The sequence below is a fragment of the Mirounga leonina genome, unplaced genomic scaffold (assembly GCF_011800145.1).
Source record: "Mirounga leonina isolate KUSES-001 unplaced genomic scaffold, KU_Mleo_1.0 Mir_101609, whole genome shotgun sequence".
Classification (NCBI taxonomy): Eukaryota; Metazoa; Chordata; class Mammalia; order Carnivora; family Phocidae; genus Mirounga; species Mirounga leonina.
Genome location: NW_023270164.1, coordinates 11252153 through 11272174, shown reverse-complemented (window position 1 = coordinate 11272174; position 20022 = coordinate 11252153). Strand labels below are relative to the sequence as shown.

Here is a 20022-nt window from a genome sequence, read left to right as displayed (position 1 = left end):
GGTCCTAATCTTAACCAGTGTTCTTTCTTTCTTCTCAGGGAAAACCGAAAGCCTCTGGATCTAGGTTGAATGGGGCTTGAACACAAGCCATATAAGGACCCTACAGGAATTCTGGAAAGCTGGCAGTTAGAGGGACGGTGGCCAAAGTCTAGGCAAAATCCAGAGCTGTCTGGGGCATCTCATTTGAACCTAGTCTTTATGATCTGGTTCAGGATTATCAGAAGACTTCACGCTCAGGACAAAGGTTCTAGCTTCCAGATATGGAAGCTGTAGACATTGGCTACGTTTAGACCTCAAACCCACCAGTGCTGGATTCTATCCTTCCCCAGTGAATGTTCCCAAATCAAAAGAAGAGGATAGATATATGTATTCCCACTGTTGGGAAGCAGGAAGAACAAACACAATTCACAGATAGTTAAGAGATGCATAAAGAGTTAATAAAACAAAATACCCTAAGTATGTTACTAATCACAAAGACTTAAAATAAACCCCCCAAGAAGAATGATGTTAATAAAACTTGACCCCTACTGAATTACTGTATTTGTTTACTATGTTTGTGATTCACATACAGGGAACAAGACGCTAAATTACTAATGAGTTCGGAATTAACTTTCTTTAGTGGTGGTTTAAAAGGAAGAAAAAGGTTTTGGTCTGTTTTCCCACAGGAAAACTAGGTATCAACCATGGAAAACAAACACCACTCTATTAGTATAAGTAGAATGTAGGTGAGAAAAGAATTACACACTTCAGAAGGTCACCTGATGTTCATTCCCTCTCACTCAAGGGGGAGGGTCTCTCCTACAGCCTGGCACTCACATTGCATCCTCCTACTTAAAATTTTTTTAAATGGCTAATAATTATAAAAACATGGAAAATATTTCATTTTTTTTAGTGGGGAGAATGAATATTATAAACAAATCTATGATACAATTAAATATGGATATATTTATTCAATAAACACTAACTGAGCACTGACAATGGGCAGGCACTCCCCTTTCTGCTAGGGGAAATCCAAGGAAGAATGATGCACAACCTTGGTCTCCAAGGGGCTCACATATGAGGGGCAACCAGGACAGAACTTAGGAAAACCTAAACAGGCAATGCATTAAAGTTAGTAGATCCTGTGGGATTAGTGTTCCCTTAAATTGTTTTCCTTTGTAACGGCTGTCCTTAAATAATATCAGCAGAAAAAAAAGTTAGAAAAAAGGCAGGACAAAGTATCCAATTCTGTCACATGTAAAAAATGAATTTAAGAAATTAAAAGGGTCTTTGGGGTCCAGATTGTGTTCTTTAAATACAATTTCTCAGTAAAAGAACCAGGTTTACTTGGAGGAGTGGCTGATCCCAGGTCTGCAGCAAGAAATCTACAAGATGAGCCAGACCGCAAGAAACCTCAGGAAACACCCAGAGCCACTGTCCCTAAGTGATGACATCATATGGCTCCTTTTCTGTGAAGAACCTTAGCAGGCAATTCTAACTCTAACCAACCTGTAGCTCCTATGCGGGAGGCCTGGAGTGTAGAAGGGTCAACCCTTCTGCCTTTGCTGGAGGTAACTGGCCTCTGGCAATCTCATCCACCCCACCCTCCACTGTCACTGCTGGGGGCACCAGCAGCTGCTTCCACTTCATGCAGCTGTATTCCTGTACCCCAGACGTCTCTGAAAACTCTACTTGTACTACCATATACAACAAATCTGTCTGTGAGAATGACTCTCAAACCTATCTGCCAGGATTTCTACATTTAGATGCATCTTTCCCTACCAAAATGAGTTGTCCTTAGTCCAGCAACAGAGTCACTGGTTAAATCATCGTGGAACCTGAGTCCATCCATAGTTGGTGGGTGAGCTGCACAGGAACACGGGCCTGGTTGTTTTAAGAGTTATGGCTTGTTTCCACCCAGGATGGTATCATCTAGCTTCAGAACTCACCTAATTCATCAGAGATCTGACAGCAAAGGATGGAAATTAACTACCACTATGGATGAAAAGAGTAGGCTGAAGCGTCCAGAGGCAATGTCTAAAAAAATGGCTTCTGGAATGGTCTGTACAATGGCAGAGCCCTAGGAGTGAGTGGGAGGCCTCCCAAGTAAACTTTCGGTTACGAGGCGGCTGTCACTGGCAAGTTGAGTCTGGCCAATTCAGTGGTGGCCTTGGTGACTTACCTGAATACAAGCTCCTGTCTTCAACTTGCACAGGTTGCAGACTAAGGCCCATCGACTGGGTGGGATGTGGGAGACCTTTGTGATTGGTTCCATCCTCTCCGGACAAGCAATGCTGACCTACAAATAAAACACCACCATAAGGCAGAGGCAACAAGGCATTCCAGAAGTACCTTTCACAAACCACAAATGATATCGCATGAAGCTCAGAACATCAAAACAATGAGGTGAGCCACATCTCTTAAGGTTACTATGGAACCAAGAATAAATGAAACCTGTCCCTTGCCACTGCTCAGACCTTCGATCATTCCCAGTAATGTAAATGATTCATATACAGAATGAGAGGGCAGGAGTGGAGATGGAGCATGGTTACCTTAATGAATCCAAGATATCTATACTTTACTTCGGAACCAAAGAAAGCCACTAAGGAAAGGAATTAAAATTCACAAAATCTAGCATCTATTATATGTTAGAGATGGTGCCATATGCCTTGTCATTTAATTGACTAAGGATAAAAAAACAGGCAGTGACAAGTCTTTCAGTTCAGTTTACCAAGAAACATGATACTGCTGGAAAGTAGCAGCAATCTGGGTAATGAAGAGGTTGCAGCACATAAGGAGGAAGGATGAGGATGATAACATTTTCAAACCCCAGTTTTTTAAATCGTGTAACTATTAACAGTTTGCTCTACTCTTTCAGCCAAAGTAGCTTCAAAGTGAAATCAGTCTTTGGGAGAGTACTGAAAGGAAGGCAGGCTTTAAAAAGAGATGGAAAACATTTTTTTCCATATGAAAATAAGGGGTTAGGGAACTTCTGGTAAAAAGTGTTCTCCCGCTCTCTTACAAATGTGTACATGAGTTTCTAAGAGAGCCACAACTTTAAAAAAGAGTGAAGGACTATTGAATAAAGCTAGTTAAACTAGTACAAGTTCTACCCACATCAAGAAACCAACAGTAGAAAGATCAGAGCGATCCTGAGCAACTCAAAAGGTACTAAAAACCCTAAGACAAAGTCAACAGATAAAAAAGCTTCTTTTAGGGGCGCCTGGGTGGCTCAGATGGTTAAGCGTCTGCCTTCAGCTCAGGTCATGATCCCAAGGTCTTGGGATTGAGTCCCACGTTGGGCTCCTGGCTCATCAGGGAGCCTGCTTTCCCTTTCCCTCTGCCTCTCCCCCTGCTCGTGCTCTCTCTATCTGTATCTCTGTGTCTCAAGTGAATAAATAAAAATTAAAAAAAAAAGAAAGCTTCTTTTATTTCTAAAGGACTCTTCCGGAGCCATATTCTAAATTCATGCTAAGAAAGCCTGCTCTATTAGCTGAGCGTTTGCTGCAGGAAACCAGTCACTCTCAGGCCAGAAACCCGAGAGTTCATGTCAGTCTATAAGCTGGATATTCTTAGTATGAAAAAGAAACCATTACTCAAATATTGTAAAAAACACTTCTCTATCCATAAGAATACCATAGTATTTATCATGGACAGTTTGACTCTGTGAGCTTGAGCTCGACTGTTAAATAGTTAACTCCCCTGGAACTGCCATTAACAAGAATAAAGCCAGGGAAGTTTTAAAAGGGGAATGAATTACCGATACAGTGTCATCAGCTACTGAATTCTAAAGTCTCTCTTGCCCTACAGTTAAACTGCCTAACAAATTTGCTGGCTTGGATAGGGGTTGGGGAAAGAGGATGTGAGTGGGATGTTCAAATAGGTTAAAAAAAAAAAAGGCAGCCATAAGAAGGACAAGTAATGTTTGGACACTCTCTTTAATCAACTTAGTGCGCACACAGCCCCTTATAAAATATCAGCAACTGAAGGACCAGATTAAATAATGAGGGATGGAGTTTTGAATGAAGCAGCTCTTAGACAAACGCTGAGTCCAAGCTCTGAAAAGAGCTTCAAAAATCAAAGGGCAACCATTATAGTGGGCGAAAGAACTATTGCTCACTTTATTTGGAATAGCCTAACACTGGAAGCAACTGAAATGCCCATCAAAGAATGGATAAATAAATCATGGTATATCTATGCAATAGCATACTACTCAATAATAGAAATGAATGCGTGTTGATACACACTACAACAAGGAGTGCTAGGCAGACAGAAAAGAGTGCATACTGTATGATTTCATTTATATGAAATTCAAAAACAGACTAAGCTAATCTATAGGGATAGCAATCGCAATGGTAAATAGGGATCCAGATAGGGACTGGAAAGTGGGTATGAGGGATCCTTCTGGGGTGCTCTATGTCTATTTCTGGGGTGTTCCAGGTCTTGGTCTGGGTTGTGGTTATAGATAGGTGTAAAAATTCATGAAACTGGGCACCTCGTATTTGGTATTTTAAGTAAGTTTCACCTTAAAAAAATCTGCTCACATCTTCGTCTTCTGTGCCTCTCTCCTCATACAAACTTACCCAGTAGCACTGCTATCACCACCTGTAAGTGAATCAGCACAGGCTTACATGCTCACTTGCATCCGAGAAGGATGTGAGGGAGCTCAAGTAGAAGCCCTATCACCTCAGAAACATGGGCAGGCATGAAGCATCTCCACGAAGCCCAAGCCAGTCTGAATGCTGTGGGAAACAGGGGCCTCCTGGAGCAAACAGGCTCACAGGCCTGGATGAGTTCTTACCTCTGGAATCCACAGGGCACAACTGACATGAGCCCATTTAGTCCCTGTCCGGGTAGTTTTCATGGCCCCCCCTTTCTTTGGACATAGCAGACATTGCGGATGAATGCCCAGGACGCAGGAACGACACAGCCAGCTGCCTTCTGGGACCTTGAGGATGCCGTAGCAGGCCTGGAGGCACGAGGAGGAGAGGGGAGAATGGTTAGCATCTTCTCACCAGGAATGATGTCTGCTCTGGTACACAGTCACAGAGTACCCTCCGCTTTCAGGAGAAGGAGGCAAATAAGGCCCAACAAGCTCGTATCTGGGATTTAGTAATTTTAAAACACTCAAAAAAAGGGCAACTTCCAGCATCTGTTCTAAGATCAGCATGTCTGTCTATGAGAACTGACTTTAAGGACAAAAGAATAAGACTAGAAGGAAATATATACAAAGGCTAGCCCAACTGTTATCTGAGTTTGGGGATTACATACTTTTTTCCTTTTTTGCCTCTGTTTTCTAAAGTTTCTTCAATGATTATATATTATACTTATCAGTCATGTATTTATTGAATAACTTCTACATGTCATGCACTGTTGTAATCAAGAAAAAAGTGTTAAAAAGGAAACAGAATGAAACTTCTGAACAGCAAATGAGCTAATGTTCAAAGAGCCTAACAGAGCCTGGTGCATAAAAAGCACTCAGCAAATCACAGCAATTACTTGCTTGGGTTGAAGAAAAAGGGACTTGTGAATGAATCCTGAATTGAATAGAATATTAGACTAATCACAATACTCCCTAATGAATTCTGAAAGCTGCTTCAGATCCTTTATGGAATGAAGTTGGACAAATAAAGGAATCACTGGGGGAGGGGAGATAAGTTTGGAAAACATTCTAGATTTCCTTTGCACTACCTCCAATCTCACCCATCTTTCCCCTCCTTACTGCTCTACTCTCACCATGAAGGACTAAATGTGGCCTGGTATACTTTCCACCACTGACCGATTCACCAAGGCAGCTTCAAAATCTGTGCCTACCCCAGGAGGTTCACCCATAGCTTGGACTCAGGTTCCAACGGTTACTATCATGTTACCCCCGAACTGGCCCCTTTTCCCTAAACTATCCATATCACCACCATGCTTCCCAGCTTCCAGATCTAAAATTCCTGTACTCATATTATCTATTTCCCTTTGTCTACCGCCCCTGGGGCACGCTAGTCCTCCCTATAGAGGTGGCCCTTAGGCTCTGACCTTCCTCTCCATCCCCACCACAACTGCTCCATCCATCCAAGTCCTTATCATGTTATGCCTGGATTGATTTATTCTTAAATTCTCTTCCACCCCCTTCACACCTTCAATCCTCCTTCTGTTTGGCTGCCATGTTCTTCTTACTAAAACAAAGATTTCATTCCATTGCACAGCAACAAACCCTCTAGAAATTCCTTCTGCTCTCACCCCACCATCGTCTAAACCACAGGTTGGCAAACTACTACTTGAGGCCTGTTTGGTAAGGCTAACAAGCTAAGAATGGTTTTCATACTTTTAGAGTGATGTTTAAAAAAAAAGAATACGTAACAGAGACCGTATGTGGCCCTCAAAGTCTAAAAGATTTACTACCTGGCCCTTCAAAGAAAAAGTCTGCTGGCTTCTGATCTAAAGCCTGATGTTCCTCACCTCACTTCTCAGTTCATAGAGCCCCTGTGTCTGCTCCACTTCTTGACCCCTGCCCGCTACTCAACATATAGCTTCCCTCAGCAGGTATGTGGTTGGCAACATGTATCCTTCTCTACTTTAGCTGTTATGTTTCATCTCCTCAGTGAGACTGTAAGGTCACTGGGGTAGGTCTTTTATCATCAGTTATCTGGAATGCTTTCTATGCTGAGATCAAATAGGTGGTTTGGTAGAACAGATTAATTTAGGTCAAGAACTGAAGCTGAACTCCAACCAGGCTGCTCTTACAACAGTAGGGCATCATTTTATAAGGTTCCTGACCTTCAAAAGGTTTTCTTTCTCTGAGGTCCAGAAAGTTTGCTAGGAAATGAAAGCAAGCTTCCTCCTAAAATAGAACCTGTTTCGGACCAGCAGAAGAAAAACCAGTGGTTCTGGGAATACCCTTTATCTCCTGGCCCTTCCATTGGGCAGAATATCATTTACAGAGCCCTTGTGTAGACTTATTCATGGTGAGCTTGTATTGCATAGCAGCGGTTCTCAGTTTTTTCTAGACCACATGATGAAGGCTATGGCCTCTCCTGAGAAAATTCTATACATGCACAGACATATGTTCTACATATACTTTCAGGGGGTTAATAAACTCAGTGCCAAACATATATATGACAGATATAAAAAACTATGAGCATGTACCTTCAGACAAATTAATTTAGGCCTCAGTTTGAGTGTTCAATACCTGGGCTAAGAACCAAAAATGGAATATACAAAGGGACTTGGAATGCTCCCAATTTTCACATTTTTAATGTTAAAATCTCAAGTCTATTGATGTAAACCTCTCTTCTAAAATACTGACACAAGTGTGTTATAGTCACAGAGGAACAAACATTTGACATAATGTGGTGGCAGTAAGGAAGAAAAATTATGTTTAATAAATACAGATGTCAGCATGTCCCTGATTCTGTTAAGGAGTAAACCAAATCCTCCAAATCATTTTAAGTCACTCTTCAGTCAACAGAGGGAGCTCTAACCTAAGTATCTCTTTAGAAGTCAAGTGGCTATACTCACTTTGGAAGAAATCTCTTTTATATGAAACTTTATGTGGTACCAACATCCAGCTTTAATACATACCAGCTTATATTCTGCAAGGCCTGGTCAGGTGTTACTGTCATCCCTTTCTACGTGAGGAAAGCGCATCATTTATAGTCATTACTGGATATGTTTTCAAAACAAAATCATCTTTGAGGAGAATTATTAAGCTACATTTCATTTTTTTAGTCGAGGAATCTGAAAATAATTCCTTAATATTTGGTCCCAACTGTGAAGGACAGATACTGAAAATATATACAGATAACCTTTGTACTATTTCCCCTTCAAGCCTACAATCATTTATCTGAAAACCCTAGGGTGAGAAACATAAGGAAATTCAGAATTGCTCAGATCTTAGGAAAGTAGTAAGTACATACATGGTATACTACCTAAACCCCAGTGGGACCAGGGGCAGTACCCTCTTATCAAATACATTAATACTATTCTAGCAAACTATATGAGTATTTATACAAAATGGGATAAAGACTATAAATAGCCCCATATTGGGTGAGTTCTAGTATTGCCCCTAATCAGTTTTGGTGCCAAACTTAAGCAAAACCTTGCAGTTTTCAGAGCTTTTGAAATTTCTGGAATGGTAGAAGAAAGACTGTGGACCTATATGTTATCAAATATTTAAGTTTATACCTAAATGATATTTCCTCTCTTGCTAAAGGTGTGACATAAATGCCAGTAACTGGTAGAATGAAGATAAATTTTTGAAGTTCACTCTTTCAAAGGAAACAAGTAAAATGAAGAAGATCTAACTGGTCACAGAAAAATTTTGAGTACCTTTTAATACAGAGGGTTAGGTTAGGTGGCCCAGGCAATTAAAGTGAAGTCGTAAGCCCTGTTTTTTCTCGATCTCCTGCGTTACCTCATCATTTTGCTTTATTTATTTATTAAAAAATTATTTTAAGTAATCTCTATGCCCAACATGGAGCTCAAATTCATGACCCCAAGATCAAGAGTCACATGCTCTACTGACTGAGCCAGCCAGGCGCTCCACTGTGTCTAATCGTTTTAGTCATTTTGTAGCCAGAATGACCTTTCTAAAATACAACTCCTAGCCTTCAGGGTTGACAGGACAAAGCCAAAGTTCCTTAGTCTGTCAGCGAAGGCCGGTCACCTGTGGTTCCGGTATCCCTGTCTACCCTCGCTCTCCATCCTCTTCCATTCCACCCCACCACCTCCTACAGCTCTGAATGGCTCCAGAGTTGCCTCCCGTATGCTTAGCCCATTCTCACTACCCTGCCTGAATGGGTTCTCCTCTCTGCCTGCTGTTCTTTGTGGCAGTTAGAGTCAGCTTGGATGCCACTTCTCCGAAGCTGTCCCTGACCCCCAACCCTCCCACGTACTCTCTCAGCAGCATGGACTTCCATCCACAAAACCAGCTGGCACACTGTGCTAAAAGGGCGGTACCCTTGTAGCCCCTATACCGGCCTCTGGTGACCCCGGGGCCAAGACCATGTCTGCCTCTTCGTCATTGACTGTGTCTTCAGCATGTGGCACAGTCCTGGCACAAGGCATGGTGTTCCATACCTATCTGCTAGATAAATTAATGAGAGAAATGAAACACACAACAGGTTCAGAAGAGTGAAAACTTACTTAGGGTAGGGGAGTTCAAGAAAAGATTTAAATCAAATCTTGAAAGTTCTACAGATTTTTTTATAGATGGAGGTGGGAGAAAGCATTTTAAATTGGAGTCTGGCCAAAACATGGAGACAGGACAGTGTCAGGAACAGTCATCACTGTCCCCTTAAGTAAACTTATTTCACTGGAGCATACGGCTTATGAGGGTAAGAAAAGGAAAGAGCTGAAAAGAATGCTGATATCATCATCATCATCAGCAGCAGCAGCAGCAATTAAAAACGCATTGTGGTAGAAAGGATGACAAATAACTAGCTGTAAGAGCTTGGGTAAAGTCACTTCATCTTTCCTGATATTATCTGTAAAACTGAGGAGTGGGATGGTCTTTTACGGTCCTAAAATTCTATGATCTTTAAAAGCATAGCAGACTCAGCTTCCTGGGAGTTATATATCGGGAGGACTGGAGAGGGCTCTGGGTGCTAGGATAAAGAGTCTGGACTTCCACCTGGAGGAACTATAATCTTATCAAGGTTACTAACCATGAGTGTAACTTGATGATGTAACAGGGATTCAAAGGTGAAGGAGAGACTCCCAGGCAAGCAACAAGGAGACTCCCCAGAGGACTATAAAAGTCTTGAACAAGGCAAACTCACTGGCATATGTATGAAGGGATACAATAAAAATCTGAGTTTAGCTCCTGGGATAAAGTTAGCAATTAAATCACCTTGGGGATCACAAATATTGTTTCTAAAGGAATTACTGAAGAATAGCCAGGCCAAATCTTTATTTTCATCCTTATTAAATGCAAATTGTTACCCAGATATGGGTGCTGGAGACCATCACTGAGCTTCAGAAAGGCTGACCGTGGGGAGGTGGTGGTCTCCACTCTCACTAACCTGATGCACACAGATGTTACACTTATCACAGAACACCATATCATTCCCTTCTTCACTGTCTGGAGACCGGCACACATCACAGATCACATCTTCATCATACTCTATGCCTAGCCCTTCCTCTGTCTCAATAGCATGGTTCATATTTTCATGGCAATGGCGTTCCAGGACTTCTACTGTCTTTTCCATAAGATTCTCATCAACTGGCCCACAACCTGCACAGAAATACAAACAATCAATCAACCCATCAGTCAGCTGTCATTCCCAAATCACCTACTGTGAGTCCGGTGCAGGGATGGAGGGATTCTAAAAGATAAAACCATCTCTTCCCTGATCTAAAACAACCGGATTTCAAAGAATCTTTTACTAGAGCTATTCTAATTTTACATATCATCACATATTAGTGTGTGACACATGAAAGGATAAATACATTTTACCACATTCCTTGTAAGATGTATTACTGACCCTTTCACAGTTTTCTGTCTACATCCTAACCAGTCTCCTCCTAAATCTCTGTTTTCTCTTATTCCCACTGAGGGTAAACTTTCACTGAGCTTTATAATTTTGAACACTTTAATTTACAGAATAAGATAATTAGGATTACATAACTATTTGAACATAAATAATAATTCATTCTTAGCATGTCAGTCCCAATGAGCATATCTAATGAGTATATGAGGATATTTTCATACAAAAAGGTATTAAGTCATAAAAGAAAATTCTAGGTACTGTGTATGTCATTATATATATGAAATAATTTGTTTTTTAAACCTGGCTTCCAAAAATATCCAATAATATCTTCCAATGGCAGCTGTATATAAAAGAAATCTATTAGAATCCACAAAAGTCTAACTGCAAATTCTGAAATTACCTTTTTTTTGCCTCTTGATTCCCTTTCCTTCTATACTTTTAATTTTTCTTAGTCTTCCAAACTTAATAAACCCAACTAAAAGATTTACATGTGGATACAGGCAACAACTAAACATATTTCTTTTTAGGGGACTAATGATTTTGTGAGAGCATATATATATATATAACAGCTTGTAAACTCAGGAATAATTCTGAAAATGATCCAAAACAAATTCACCCAAATATTCCACTTCATGTGTTATATAAGATACACGATGAAACTCTGGAATTCCATGTAAACTACGTTTTTAGTGTTGAAGATACTTATGAAAGCAAAAACTACCCAGGTAGTATGTTTCATTTTACCAGCCAAGACAAATTACACATTTTTTTTTTTTTTTCTGGAGTGGAAGAGGACAGTGTCTGGTTGTAAGAGCATTCAGATTCAAATTCCAACTTGACCCCATATTGGTTATGTAAACCTTGACAAGTTATTTATCCTCTTTAGGGATTAGTTTCGTTATCTATAAAATAAGCATCATAATACAAACTCACTGATTTCTTGTGAGGCTGAGATGAGGTAATGTTTGTACACTGCTTAGGTATAGTGACCAGTATGTAGTAAGCACTCAATTTTTAAAATTCCTTAATCTGAACCAAAAAATATGCTTAATTTAATGTTTTTAAAAGTTTATTTTAAGCTCTTAGAAGCCTTACTACAATATAATTTACTCTAAAGAGTAAAACTTGAGAAAAAGCAATCCTCTTTTAAAACTCTTCAAGCCTAAATGCAATTTGGTGTCCTGGATGGGATCCTGGAACAGAAAAAGGTCATTAGTGGAAAAACTGTTGAAATCCCAATAAAATCTAGAAGTTAGTTAATAGTAATGTACCTGTGCTGGTTCCTTAGCTTTGACAAATGTACCATGGTCAAGTGAGATGTTATTAACATTAGGGGAAACCGAAACTGTTAGGGGCATATGGCAACTGTATTAAATGTATACTTTTCTGTAAATCTATGACTATTCCACAATAAAAAGTTGATTACAAAAAATCATCCAAAGGGGATTAACTGCAAAATACCAAAGGGACCTTATCATAAGGTGGTGTCATGTTGAAGGGAGCCCTGTAATGATCATAATGCATACGGATATCATATGGTTCATAAATACAACTGCACACTGAGCCATCAATCCACTTGATGATGCTCTTATACTCTGATTTCCCCTTCTGTCAGTCTTTTATTCTCTTCCCTTTGTGGTTTGCACCCTAAGTTGATATCCCTTCTTTCCTCTTAGAAGGCAGAGTAAAAGAAGGCTTAAAAAGTTTAAAAAAAATAAGAAGTACTGGTTACTGACAGAATAACTACCACCATCACACCAAACTGGATTTAATACAGTTTTATGTTTTTATTCATAAGCATTCAAATACCAACCTCAAAAGGAAGAGAGGGAAAATAAGGGAGGGAAGGAAGAAAAGTAAAATCATTGATCCTTGTACTAACGATGTACAAATGTGATTCAAATAAAAATGAAATCAATTGTATGCTTCTCTGTATCTCATATGGAGACTTAAAAACCACCCATAGTTCCATAGGACTATTTGGACCTAAACACTGCTCAGACTGAAGACTGGTCAAAGAGCTGTGTGTAAGAATAAAGTGAGTTTCCTTTCAGCCTAGCATCTCCCAGCATTGCCGGTATGGTGCTGTAGGACATACATTTACTTTAAACTATTATTATGTTTACTTCCAAGATTTTTTTGTTTGCTTGCCTTTGCTTAATTTAAGTTTTTAAGAATTGCATGACAGCTTCAGAACTCACTAAAGGTAGTGAGGTAGCTAAGAACTGCATTGGGGATGTTTTGCCCTAAGCCTGCCATTCTTCCGGCAGGAAAATTACTAGCGTCGCATGAAGGCATTGCTGGTCACACCGACCTGTCAGGTGCAGGGGTGCTGCCCCCTGCTGAAGTCAGAGCTTCCCTCCAGCCGGCAGAGATGGCAGAGATGCTGCTGTCCCTGGCCCTGCCCACTGACCAGAGTGCTTTTCAGGGCTGAGCCAGGAACCAGGTTCAGAATCCTCCTTAACCAGAAGTCCAATCAGCCATGACCACTCTCACAATTGGAACTGGAAAACAATCTTATGAAACCTACATGCCATCCCTGATCTGTGCTATTCACCATGAACAAGGAAAGAAAAGGTCAGATTTAAATGTTATTGCTCTATTTCAATATATTTATGCATTTCAAGAAATGCCTCATTAAGGTAAGATCAAAGAGAAAACTAAATGAAAAGGCCAGAAAAGAAAAGAAGCCACAAGATGAAAGCAAGTTAAATAGTCCTGACAACTTAAAAAAAATCACGAGGCAATACAAGGAACAACTTACTTGTGGGAAAACAACTCACCCATTTCTGCGAGATCTTCATTGAGTTCCTGGAGCCAGAAGATGTCCATGTCGTCTAGGTCATAGCGACACACAGATGCTGCCAACTCCATGATGTTGATGTAGCCAGGTTCTGTGGTTTCCGAGCTGGAGCAGTGGATGTACTTCCGGGGCCGCATATACAGAACCTCCTTTACCTTCTCGGCTACAATCCTAGAAAAGTGAAAGAAAGATACTCATAAGTCAACAAACAACAGATTCTAGGCACTGACTGGGTGGGACACAGTGGAGTTGAATGCTCTCCTTTTTCACCGTGGGGGGGAGGTCCTCGCTCTGCCAACTGAGAGGTATGGCAGATCCCCTTCTAGAAAGTAAATGGTTCTACAAATTCAGTTTTGTCATCTGCTGTGAACAGTCCGACTGCTAATGTAATGTTTCATTTACCCTCATCGCTCCTGGGTCCCTATTACCATTCATTCTAATAAAATGTTGCATTGTGTGTTCTTGGGGCAATAGCCACCACATTTGGTTAGAAGGGGAAACCGAGGAAGAGATAATACCAGCACAAAGGCACAGCCAGATTCCATACCAAAGATATATTTCAGCTAAACCTATGATTTTCTACCACGGATGGTGGTAAAGAGTACAGGCTATAGACTCACACAAGCCTGTTTTTTTCTGCCACTTACTCGCATAGTGATCTTAGGGAACTACTTCATTTCTACAAGGTTCAGTTTTCTTAGCTAAAAAGTAAGGACAATAATCATATATTATAATAAAATAATATCAAACTTGTAGGGTTATTACGACAATTACACAAAATAAAATATATAAAGTGCTTAGCATAGTGTATAGTAAAAAACAAATGTTCAATGTTATTGTTATATTTCTTATTATTTTCACTACTTATGTAGATGAGGTAAAGCCAAGAGGCCATGGACTTATAAAAACTCCAGGCATTTCCCAGCCATACATGATAGTGACCAGTTCGAGCCAGGGTAACGTGATGGGATGAAAGATTCCTGTTCTTCCATCAACTTCTCCAGCAGCCTGAGGAAACCCGTATTTCCCCTCCCTCCTCCTGACACTTAGGAGCAAGGAAACCAAGCAAGGGAAGAAATAGAAGTTTCTCATACCAATAACTTATTTTATAGTCAATGTTTTAGATACTCCACAAAGCATCAGAAAATACAAACAACAGGAAATATGGATTCTTATTCCCTGGCAAATTTAAAAGAACAGAGCGGGCCCTCTAAAAAAAGAGAAAGAAATAGATATATGTATCATAAAATAATGAAAATTGTTTCTCTGGAAGGCTTCTGGAGCTAGTTTCTTTACTTGAGTCACTATATATGTAGAAGGATTCATAAACATAAACATATTCATATGAATACATATAAGTATTTATAGGTATAGTCTACCTTGTAAATATACAGTAAATATTTCTTCCTAAGCATTCTTCCAAAAGGTTATGATTTCACATAATATATATTGAACAAAGTTAATAACTAAATGCATTTGCACATTTTAATTTTTCTATCATATGGAGTTTTTAAAGCCAAAGGCAACAAATATTTGAGGAAAAAACCGGAACACTAAAATATTAATTGAAGCTAAAAATTTGGGAACTGCTGACAGAGGCCTGCTTCCAACTGAAATGAACCCAACTGAAAAGAACAAGACACGCATATGAATTCTCTAGAGACAATGAGATTAAATATGCTATGCTTATTTGGTGCATGGCCTATGAGGTAATTATAGAACATATAATTTTTTTTCAAGATTCATCTTATTCTAAAAGGAAGAATATTTTGCTAACTATTCATATCAATTGTCTCAAATCCTCTGTGGAACAAGGTAGACTATAAATGTTTTTGAATTAAACTAATATGTTTTTTAAGCTTCTGGAAGAAACCTCAGGATAGGCAAATATATATATATATATGTATATACATACATATATAAAATACATATTTTAAAGTTTAAGTAATCTCTACACCCAATGTGGGGCTCAAACTCATGACCCCGAGATCAAGAGTCACATGCTCCTCTGACTGAGCCAGCCACGTGCCCTGAAGGCAAACATATATATATACATATATGTATATATATATTTAAAGATTTTATTTATTCATTTGAGACACAGAGATACAGAGAGAGAGAGAGAGAGAGCATGAGCAGGGAGAGAGGTAGAGGGAGAGGGAGAAGCAGGCTCCCCGCTGAGCCAGGGGACCCTGGGATCATGACCTGAGCCGAAGGCAGACGCTTAACCATCTGAGCCACCCAGGCGCCCCGAAGGCAAATATATTTTAAATAAGACATAAAAGCCATCAGCCATAAAGGAAGAGATTTTAAAAACTGCTGTTAATCACCAGTATATAATAAACTCTTACAAATCAATTAGAAAAAGACAAACAATCCAATTAAATAGTGGGCAAGACACTTGAATAGACACTTCCCAAATAAGGCTATCCAGATGGCAAGAAAACTTTTTAAAGGTTTTCAGCCTCATTAGTTACCACAGAAATGCAAATCAAAATCATAATTACTATTACCTACCAGAATGGCTAAACTTGGAAAGACTGACTAAAAACTGACATTAACTTAAGTGTTTATAAGGAAGTGGAGCAAATAGACCTCTCCTACACTGCTGGTGGGAGTGTGAATTGGTACAACCACTTTGGCAAACTACTTGGCAGCAGATATCATAGCTGAATATACACATACCCTAGGATCTAGTAAACCCAATCCAGGGAATATACTTAACAAAAAAGTATACATATGTATACTAAAAAAATTAAAAATGTCAGGACACCTGGGTGGCTCGGTCAGTTAAGCGTCTCTCTTCGGCTCTGGTCATGATCCCAGGGTCCTGGGATGGAGTCCTGCATCGGGTTCCCTGCCTGCCGCTCCCCTTGCTTGTGCTCTGTCTCTCACTCTCTTTCTCTCTCTGACAAATAAATAAATAAATAAAATCTTTTAAAAAAATAAAAATGTCTATATTAGCTGAAAACGGGAAATAATCCAAATACCTATCAAGATCAGAATGGATAAATAAAATGTGGTATGTGGATCACTACATCAAAAACTAATGATGTATTATATGATGACTAACATAACATAATAAAATAAAAAAAATAAAATGTGGTATATTTACACAGCGGATTATGACACAGAAGTGAAACTTAATGAACTACTATATGCAACAGCATGGAAACCTCACAACCATAATGATGAACAAAACAATCTAATCTCAGTATGAAGTTAAAAGCTGGCAAAACTGTCACCTATGGAGAGGAAAGTCAGTTACTGGGTATGAGCAGGAACGTTTCTGGGATGTTGGTAACGTTCTATTTCTCGATCTGGGTGGCAGTTAAATGAGTGTATTTAATTCTTGAAAATTCACTGACATACAGGTAAGCTCTGGTTACTTTTCTGTGTGTACATTATACAGTGACACAAAGTTTATAATGATAATGATGACAATGATGTATGTCACTCATCTTTTCATATATATCTTGAATTGAATCTAAGGACTGAATCTGTGACAGTAAAAATATTATAGACTGAAACAGTAATACTAAAGGCAAGGAAACGCATGGGTAAAAGGTGAAGTTAATTCAAATCTCACAAGGAGAAAGTTTTATATTTATAATGATAGAGGGGAAGGTCTATGAGAATTAGTGAAAAATATTACTTTGGGATTTTTTTAAATGCAGCTTTAACATCTTCAAGCACCTATAACACTGCTACAACTGGAGGAAATTCCAGGATCATCCCTGGGTCATTTTCTTGTCTGGCCAATATAGCCTAGGTATACAGACATTCTTTTTTTTTTTTTTTTTTTTTAAAGATTTTATTTATTTATTTGAGAGAGAGAGAATGAGAGAGAGCACATGAGAGGGGGGAGGGTCAGAGGGAGAAGCAGACTCCCTGCAGAGCAGGGAGCCTGATGCGGGACTCGATCCAGGGACTCCGGGATCGTGACCTGAGCCGAAGGCAGTCGCTTAACCAACTGAGCCACCCAGGCGCCCACAGACATTCTTTGAATGGTCACCAGACCAAGTGATCAAATCAGCAAAAGCTCACAAGCCCAGAGGTATGAGCAATTTTGACAGGATGAAGTTAAGTAAAACGCAGTTTTTAATTTGGATGCTTGAATGTAAATGAATGTCGCTGTAACTTTCTGAGTGACCTACCTTTGGTAAAAGAACCCACAACTGTGCCTGCTTAGCTCCCTAGAAAAAAAGGCCTATCCCCCTGCTCCCCAGGGGAGGCCAGCTACTTGTGGCCCATGTGAACACTGCTGTGACACCCAGGAGGCAACAAAAGGAAGCTGGAACCACTCTAACCTGACCTATGGCCTCCTCCTGGATCTTATGCCCCACTGAGTCCGCAGTGTGTCTTTGGTTGATCTCAATATCTGGCAGGTAGAGACTGCTTCATTTCCTCATGATTGGATTAGGATCCTTTGTGAACAGCACAGAAATTGCACAAATATCATATCATTATGGATTTTTTAAAGGCTTGAAATAAATATCTTAAAAGCGACCTAAATAGGAAGCCCTTGTAATAGTATCTCTAGGAGTAGTTTCTCAAGTTTCCCCTTGTTAATCTTGCCACCCGGGCTGACTGCTTCTTTACAAAACTCCGTGCCTCATTTATGAAACAAAGGACAATTATAACCTCGGTGACGATTGCTATTTTCAATATCTCACATACTCTTCTACAATGTGACTCTGCTACTCTCTCATCAGGTGGTGAAGTCTATTTCTCCTCTTGAATCAGGGGAGGCTCGTGACTGTTTCCACCAAGAGACTACGGCAGAAGTGACGCTACGAGAAGTGCGAAGCTGGGTCATAAAAGGGAATACAGCTTTCACCTTGTTGGCTAGAGCACGTGCATGTGCCCAAGGCCTGCTAAAAGTCTACCTATGCTGAGACTTTTATGCTGTGAGGAAATCAGAACACATGGTGAAACCACGTACAGTTTACATCAGCCCAGCCCAGAGCCCAGGTGACAGACACATTAGTGCATAAGCCTTCGGGTGATTCTAGCCCCAGCCACTGAGTCACCCCCAAATTTCAAGTCTTGCTGGATGAGGCCCTAGATATCACAGAGCAGAGACAAGCCTTCCCCACTCTGTCCCACAGAATGCATGACTATGATAACATGGTTGCTTGAAGCTGCGAAGTTGGGGGCGGTAGTAAATGGGAAAACCACTGAAGGGCTGTTTTAAACTTTAAGTAAGATGTGTGTATGAAAGTGCTCTGTACAAACTGAAAGCAAGAATGGAAGGCTGCTGCCACATGGAACGGAACAGGAAAGGAGCTGTGGGGAGGGTGGGCCAAGGAGAGCGGGGAGGTGAGGGAGGCATAAGGATGAAGTAGAGCAGTGGGGTGGGAGGCAGGCTTGGGCTCCCATTTATCATCAGGGCCATGCTTCCTTTGACTTACTATGTGGAATCTGAATACCTTTTGAAAGTAGGGCCAAGAAGATCTCCTTTAAGACTAATGATGTACTATATGTTGGCTAGTTGAATTTAAATAAAAAAATGACTGAATATGGGGTATGAGACAATGAAGAATCAAAGATGACTCTAAGAAATTTGGCCTTAAAGACTGAAAAGACAGTTACTGCAGGAAGAATGTATCTGCCATCAGTTAAACATGGGACTATAGTTTCAGAAGATCAATAGTTCAGTTGGGGATATTTGAAGTCTAAGATGTCTACTGGACATCCAAATAGAGATGCTGAATTGGTGGTTATATATTTGAGTCTGGAGTTTAGTGAACGAAGTGCTGCTCTCCGTAGTCCAGTTAGTTCAATGTTTACATTCCAAGGAGAAATAGGGGCCTGTCTGAATATCTAATTGTTCCCTCTTTCAGTATCATTAGTGATTGATGATACACTGTTAAGTGAAAAAAGCAAGTTATAGGACATTCCCACTTATTTATATATACACAGATATATGTGTGTATAAGCATATATACTATGCAGTTAATGTTTTGTATTCTGATTCATTTGTTTTTACAGTAATCAGTACTTCACCGATAATGTTAAAAAACATACACATACACACAGTAAATACATCAACCACTTTCCTGTCATACAAATTATAATGAACGCTTCCTTTCAACCAAACATGAAGCACCGTTTTCCTTCCATTGGAACCTTACTGCAACAGAAACTAATTTAAATCTACAAATGAAAACCTAAAACAACAACAACAACAAAGAATGATCTGAAGCTTGTTTATTATTGACTAGTGTAAAAAAATTATCCATAGTCTACCTAAAAACATAATGAAGTTAACCCCATCTTTATTTGTTGAACTTGCTTTCAAAATTCTTTGTGGTGGTCAACAGACTTAGGTAAACAGCTGTAACTTACAGGGCAAGCTGGCTCTGTAATTGTATCCCTCCCCTCATTCACCACACACACACACACACACACCCTACACTATACTACACTGAAGAGACAAGACAACTGCAGAAAGGACAATGCAACAGAGAGAAAAAGCTGGTTTGAAAGCCGGAACAAAGATTCTGAAAGAATCTGCTTCACCTACTCCGCTGTGTCACTTTCCCCCGCTTTTCAATTGTTATAGCACCCAGGGATCAAGTCATTTAATTTATATACATCCAAAATTACTTCTGTAATTCCATTAGGAAATAAAATTCGTATGCATTTTGGCAATCTTGTAGATTAGGTAATAAATAAAAAGCAAGTGTTCAGTTTATTAGTTTAGGCAAGTAACTAAAATACAAACATTAAAAAATATGACCATTGTGATAGATT

The 20022-nt window shown here is 39.7% G+C and overlaps 1 protein-coding gene across 3 annotated transcripts in view; it reads right to left on the bottom strand.

Annotated features, from left to right (window-relative positions):
* JADE3 (jade family PHD finger 3) overlaps window positions 1–20022 on the bottom strand; it is a 133400-nt gene that overhangs the window by 12538 nt on the left and 100840 nt on the right. For all 3 annotated transcript variants that reach the window (XM_035003713.1, XM_035003703.1, XM_035003696.1), the window contains 4 exons: window positions 13244–13434; window positions 9993–10204; window positions 4781–4948; window positions 2162–2278 (listed from right to left, as the gene is read on the bottom strand). In XM_035003713.1, coding sequence (XP_034859604.1) covers window positions 2162–2278; window positions 4781–4948; window positions 9993–10204; window positions 13244–13434 — 688 coding nt within the window. The remainder of the gene's footprint in view (window positions 1–2161; window positions 2279–4780; window positions 4949–9992; window positions 10205–13243; window positions 13435–20022) is intronic.